Source organism: Lottia gigantea, assembly GCF_000327385.1.
Source record: "Lottia gigantea unplaced genomic scaffold LOTGIsca_24, whole genome shotgun sequence".
NCBI classification, from domain to species: Eukaryota; Metazoa; Mollusca; class Gastropoda; family Lottiidae; genus Lottia; species Lottia gigantea.
The window spans coordinates 3,334,830-3,342,455 of NW_008708707.1; the positions used below are offsets into that span (position 1 = coordinate 3,334,830).

The 7,626-nt window shown below is 34.0% G+C and overlaps 1 protein-coding gene across 1 annotated transcript; it reads left to right on the forward strand.

The window, feature by feature from the left end:
• Positions 1 to 4,043: 4,043 nt before the first annotated feature.
• LOTGIDRAFT_116610 (hypothetical protein) lies at positions 4,044 to 4,385 on the forward strand (the record flags this gene model as incomplete). The annotated part of the gene is made up of 1 exon (XM_009055409.1): positions 4,044 to 4,385. A coding segment is annotated over one exon (342 nt), but the record flags the coding sequence as incomplete, so codon positions are not given.
• Between the last annotated feature and the right edge of the window lie 3,241 nt (positions 4,386 to 7,626).

Below are 7,626 nucleotides of genomic sequence, written 5' to 3' on the forward strand. Positions count from 1 at the left end.
GCCTAATACCTTATACAATACCTAATACAGCACCTCTAATACATCACCTCTAATACAACACCTAATACAACACCTAATACAACAAGTAATCAATTCACTATCATTTGTGTAATCCGTATAAATATTGACGCTTTAATAGCTTACAACTAATGCTGCATTAGTTTCCATAAGTAATGCTTGGTTTCGGCTTGCTTGGAGTTTCCGTGATCCGATTTTACGCGTAATCCTTCCATATCAATTATACTGCAACTGACAGAATTCACTTAGGAGGAAAAAAGACGATTCGATACATTATCGAAGCCGATGTTTCTCTTAAAAAAAAAGTCGTAGCGTAGTTCGGGCTTGACCAAAATGTGGAAATTTTCTTCACGATGGTCCTCCCAGACCCCCTTTCTATTTGGAATACGGATAGGTAAAATAGAAGTATTTATTATGTAACTGAATGGAAACATGCTGTAAAGATGAGTATGTATAAGTGGATATGTATTAAAAGATAAAATATGGATATCTTGGTCATTTAGGTTTTGGTGTGATCTGCACGCGAGTGGTTCGAGTAACAAGAATCAGAAGGAAGGATCTCTATCAGTGTCAGACGGGCCATTTAGAACCACTCGTAATATGCTCCTACGAATAAATACGTAATGCGTAGTTATCAAATTATTTAATTGGCATTTAAATGAATGAATCTATGTAATTGGAAGTCTATTCCATGAGTAAGGTGTATTGGAAACTATTATTACATCAAGTGCTCATGATAGCTGCATTGTTGTTTTGTCTATTTTCTCGGCAAATTGAAATAGTCTACTGTCACTAATTGTTTTAACTAGCCAACAATCCTTCTTTCCTTTTTTTAAAACTAACTTACCGACCTTTACCGTCCAAAGTCACAACAGATATTAAGTCGTCATTTCTTAACTGAGAATTATAGTCATTTTCAGATTCGAACCGTCTGGAAGTCTCAGATACGAGAATAGTTACTTGCGAAACTTCAGCAACATAAGCTGAAATAGGTCTGTTATTTGACGTTCGCTCGGCGTGGAACTCTGAGTACAGGTGGTTTTATGTTCTGTTTTAATATTTCTAGTTATTTAACTACATGCAAACCGGTTGTAAAAATTGTATTTTGAAAAGCAACAAAATATTCCTTGGCCAGTACAACTAAAAATGTAAGATGAATGCTTTCAATATTTTATAGGCTGTAACTTAGATGTTCTGATACCAATCGGTCATGAAGCTTTTGTTAACTTTTAGATTCAAGTGGCATCAGTTTCTCTTAAATCAATATTTTCATTTATTTTGTCAGTAACAAATCCGCATCACAAATCCATTCGATTATGCTTAAATAGAGTTTTATAACAGTCATGAATTTTAACTTGTCAATTTGTTAGTTTTTTAGAATTAAACTATAGAAAGCTGATAACAAGGAGAAATCTTAACCCACACAACTAAACGATAATCACTTTAAGAGCCAGAAACAACTCTACGGAGTGCATTTAATTTGTTTGTACTTCATTCCATATTGCGCACCAAACTTGTCCACATTGTCAAGCCATTGATTTTCTTCAAGTAGATTGATTTGCTCTTAGTTTGAGTAGCTAAGTATTCTGTACATTGACAATTACAGAAATCACTTACAAAAACAATACGCTGTACAGTATCATTCGCAAAAAAAAGGTCACACATTTTACTCTCTTAAATTATTAAATTTTTGTTACTCTTATTATCGTATTCGTGTTTTGAGTAGTTTCAGTACAAATTGTTTGTCAGTTTAAAACAAAGACAATGCAAGTACTTCTCTTTACAGAAGTCCGCTACAGTACAACTTTTACTCCCAATTTTGTCATTCTTGATGATACTTTTTAATTGGCGGAATTGTCTTGCTTGTACAAATTGTTATTTTAAAGATCTGCTATTTTTAAGTCTGACTAAAATTTCACAGCAGACAAATAACAAAATCTAACGATTTAACTCTACCAAACTTTGTCCGTAGGAAAACCGGATATTTCACTGTCGCATTCGTCTCTCTTGCAGTGATTTAAACTGAAGTCATTTTTCACTTCACGTGGATTATTTGATCTATTTTGAAGGTAACAAATCCGCATCATATTTGCACTTAATATAACAGCCACGAATTTTAACTTGTCAAGTTTATATGAACACAATTTTATAGATAACAATTACTTTAATAAATAACTTGCAACGTTTCGACCATGATCATAATTTATTAAAGTAATTGTTATCCATTAAATTGTGTTGATATAGTCATACCTCAATTACTTAATGCGACTTAATGAAGTAACTTGTTAAGTTGATATTTTAGAATAAACGTATAGAAAAACTATAACTGAGATAGACCTAAATTCATCACTATACAACTCCATAGAGTTTATTTAATTTGTTTATACCTCAATCCATATTGCGCACTTAACTTGTCAAAAAGTAATCAGAAAATTCATTGCCACCTTCGTCTCTCCTGCAGTGATTTCAAGGGAGATAAGTTTTCAAGTCACGTCTCAGATAATACGGTCACCGATTTGAAGATTCAGAACATTATTTGATCTATCGCCAACTATATTTAGAAGTTCTATATCAAAATCTCTGAATTTCGTTATGGCACTCAATCTCCTGATATTTTCACTGACGTTTCCCAGAAAGTTAATACCTTTTTGAAATTTCAAGAAGTCTTCTAAATAACAAGCTGGGTTCTTTTCATTTCTGTGAAACCATTTCAAACCACATATTTTACAAGTATAACAACTTAGGTTCACTGGGTCCCTTTCTACCAGCTGGTCCTTGGTCAAATCTCTTGGTAATGATTTTACAAGGATAACAACTTAGGTTCACTAGGTCCCTTTCGACCAGCTGGTCCTTGGTCAAACCTCTTGGTAATGATTTTACAAGGATAACAACTTAGGTTCACTAGGTCCCTTTCGACCAGCTGGTCCTTGGTCAAACCTCTTGGTAATGATTTTACAAGGATAACAACTTAGATTCACTAGGTCCCTTTCTACCAGCTGGTCCTTGGCCAAACCTCTTGGTAAAGATTCTACAAGGATAACAACTTAGGTTCACTAGGCCCCTTTCTACCAGCTGGTCCTTGGCCAAACATCTTGGCATTGATCTTTCCCGGATTATCCGTACCCATTTACAACTGGGTCGACTGGATTTATGAGTGAAGATGACTTATTCAAGGTTATCTGACTATCACACGCCGATCGAGAATTGAATCCACGTATGTTTGTATTTTAATTGAGTTGTGTTAATGTATATTATATAGAATTGTATGAAGCGGAATAATATAGGCCTAATCTGACTCCTAATCCTTTTCATAATGTATATTTAAATATATTTGTCAATAAAATATTGTTTACACACAAATAATAAATATATTGACAACAAAGTATTTCTCACGATCATGTTCGTATCTCGTCAAATTCGGGTGTTGTGGAGAGCTGGTTTCTTGATGGATTTTGACGAACCTGATGTGAGTGTTTGCAATCACTCAAGGATGAATCCGACCAAAATTAATGCCCTGTTCTTGCAAAGTCGTTGTGTACACGATAGAGAGCTGGTATCTTAACGGATTTTGATCGAACTTGGTGTATTTGTAATCACCCAAGGATGAACCCTATTGAAAATCAGAAAAATAATTAGTATGAGTTATTGCCGTGTAAACACCAGAAAAGGTTGTGAATAAAACTATTAAAGTATTAAAAAATGTTACTGTGGGAAGGTTTCCTTTACTGATAGCTCCTGTCAACCTCCAGGATAACTTGGCTGTCATTTCAATTGTAGGCGTATTACGATGGCCATCTCTAACATATTATTGTCTGTTAATATTCACTTGGAGCATAGAATTATTGTATAGAGTAAGTGTGGATGAACCTTTATACTTTTTTTGTCATTTTCTTTGTCGCTGAACGAAAATATCCTGATTATTTATGAAATGTTTTTATTTCTTTTCAGATATAATGCCTTATTGTGAGAACACTTCCGAGGGGCCAGAACCTCTACCAGAGCGGCCAGTGGGAATGGTGATAGGGATGCTGTCGTTCTTCAGTTTTCTGGGATGTATCGGAAATTCCTTAGTGTTATATGTGTATACCCGCAAACGAAACAAACTGGCATCTACTGTGTTTATAATATCGTTAGCAGGCGCCGATTTCGTAACGTGTGTGCTGGTCATGCCATATACCAGCGTCGTAGAATATACTAATTATGAAATCAAATACGATATTTTATGTAAATTGTATATGTTCCTTATTACTTGCAACGTTCCGTTCTCAGCATTTGTTATGGTGGCTATTGCTTTGGATCGCTTTGTGTGTATTTGTCATCCTCACTGTCATGCCTTGGATTCACGACGTGCTCGACAGATTATTATGGGATTAGCCTTTTTGGTGCTCATTATAGGGATCATCACTTCACTGGTACATGGAGTCTACCAATATACCCTCATTCCTGCGGAACAGGACATCCTGGAAACTGCGAATCTTACTACTCGTGGTTATCAAACTGTGGAGTCGAATTGTACATTATCAGACAATTTTAACTGCACAATGGGTACACATATAGTGTTTGTTCAGCCGAATTGTACCATACCTGTGATGGAAAGAATGATAGAATATTCTGGTGTGTGCATGACCAATGAGCTCATTTTATCGAAGACATTTCGGAAGACTTTTCAAAAGGTGTATGCTTTAATGTACCTCATGTGCCTCGTGGTAGTCGCTATCTTGTATACGCTCATTTATAAATCTGTATTAGAACGAAGGGCTCGTCGCTTGAAACAACGTCGTGCCACTCGTATTTGTCTTTATCGAGAAACGTCGATGACGGAGACTCCAGAAACAACAGTGCCTACGACAAATCTTTCGCGTTTTACGGAAATATCGGAGCCTCAAAAAGCTATGATTGATAAGGAGGTATCTCTAAAAGAAAAATATTGGTTAGCCAACATTAGGACTGCTGGAATGTTGTTCGTGGTAACTTTAGTGTTTATTATTGCCTTCTTACCGTCCTGGTTAATGGCTCATGGTCTAGTTCCATTTAACACTGTTATGTTCTATATGTATTTTGCTTATCACGTTTCCAATCCCATAATATATGCCTTTATGAACCCTGCTTTCCGGCGGGAAATGCGTGACGTACTCAGCTGTCGGAGGTGTAAAAACCAGTCTCTGTGACTTATGTGACTTGTTTTGTTGTTCATTAGTTGACATTGTTCCATATCGATTCGGGTGACATTTCCCATTTAATATTAGAATCCATTACAAATCTTAAAACGCATTATAAAGTTTTTTCTTGCACAATCCAAATTATATTGTATTTAAAGATTTCTCTATATTTACCATTCGAGATATACAGTAATACCATTTCTTATAGACAGACAATATAACCTTTCTTAAATACAGACAGAAAGAGATAGTTTATCAACATAGGTTTATGTTTTAATGTTTCTATTTCGCTCACTTTTTTTACAGTGAAAATATTTTGTTTTTTAAGAATATAGTAATATGCTGTTGGAAATGAATTTGAAACATTTGCACATATTTATACCAATTAGAAATATTTTATTGTACCTGCCATATAGCCAGTGTGAAATTATCCGCGAGAGCACTTCCATAAAATTGGAAAATGATCGCAGAATATCTTGCATGTTCGATAGAAGAACGTCCTGTCCTGAATATTTGCTATTGTGTCGTTGATCCTGATGTTTTCTCTTTTTGTGAGCTAGCTGAAAGACCACGAGCTCATTCACTGATTCCGGTAGCTTTGCTTGTGGCACCCAAATCAAGTATGGGACGACCACACATCCGAATTATTTACCGACGCCAAAACATCCAAATGTGTTCCATTAAAAGACTGGAAGTGTACTTAGTTCCTTACAATTAAATAATAACCTAGTCGCGTATGAAACAATAACACTACAGTTTTGGTGAATATTTTTTCACCAATCATACCCTAGTCTCAGAAACAGGAATTTTTTTTAATGAACCAGTAATCAGTAATCGTATTCAAAGTTCATCGTCGTAATTTGAGCCTTCAAATCTATGTGTGTCTAGAGATATTCCCGTTTGAATTTTAAAATGACGACTCGTAAATTTAAGATACTCTGTGATATATAGAAAAGACGTATAAAGAAATAGTAAAATTACTAATTGAAGTATTTTTAAAGGAATTATGCGATTTCCTTACATTTCAAGTACTTCTAAAGACTATTTACATACATTCAACATTGAAATCAACCCATCGAAATAGCTCTACTGTCGCATTAATTAGAACATAAACAAATGAGTGTCTACTGCTCCAGATACAGAAAGGAATAGCTCCTCATAGGGCGATACAAATTTCATAAAACAATCTTTGATAATACATTGTATTGCTTCCAATATGCTATATAAAACTACTCATATTTTATATCTGCCCCCAACGAGAATACTTTTTTTTTCCTGTTTATGTTGTAAAAGATTTGTTTGTTAAACTGTAAGCAATCTTGTTAAGAATTTTTGTTATCGATTTAAGTTACCTTTAGTCGTTCAAAGTGATAAACTATTTTTGTTCATGTATCTTACAGTCAAACTGTTTCGGGTGAGATTCTTGATGTCCCGATCTTTTTGGTCAATGGTTCTTCTCGACTTACTCGACGGAAATGTTTTGGCTATGATTGTGAAGAATTCTTCTAAAAGTGTAACATCGTATGGATGAAAGTCAAAATCTCTATTTGCTTTCACTTTTAATTGAAAGGGGCATTCCGCTTTTTTGTAAAACATTTTCAATACCAAAAACGTCATAAAATATACCTGAAAATATTTCTAAAGTATGCTATTTATATCTATGTATCAACCTGATCAAAATGAATTTGTTTTAAAAGGGTAAATTAAAAACAGAGAGTACTAATTGTTAATTAAGCAGTTGACCTAGATTCAATGATAGGCTTTATAACGGTTCGTTATATTTAGTTGAAATCTTTAGAAAACATAGAAGACATATTTCTCTACAATTAAGCGTTTATTTTACTTAAATCTGTTCAGTAGTTTTCTAACAGCGTGTAACCAGCATAACGGCACATACATTGCTAGAGATTTTGGTTTAAAATTTTGAGCAAAAAACATTTTCGTCCTACAACAAAAAGCGGAATGTCCCTTTAATGAGGCAAATTATATATATACATGTATGTAATATTTCGTCAGACCAGGATAAAGTAGACTTTGAGATCAACAAAATACAGATAAAAAAAAGTGTGATAACGTATGTCATATTTGTACTAAGTGACAAATGCACCGAAGGACTACAGACAATTTCTCTATCATATGCTAAATTTAACCTTTTAAGTAGAATAAGCTGAACATGAATCCATTAATGTTTTTATTCCAAAATTTAATACACTGAGTACATTTTCATTAATATCATGTTGAATTATTTAAATTTGAAATCAATGCACCTCATTTTTACCGAATAACCCTTTCACTCGTTATATATAATTAATTTTGTTAATATAATTTATGTTATGAATAAAAAATATGAAATATGTAGCTTCTAGTTTTTAATGAGATGGAATTTTACAACCTTGTGAAGAAGTTGGTTCCAGATCACCATGTATTTAGTTACAGCTCTGCTGTGAAC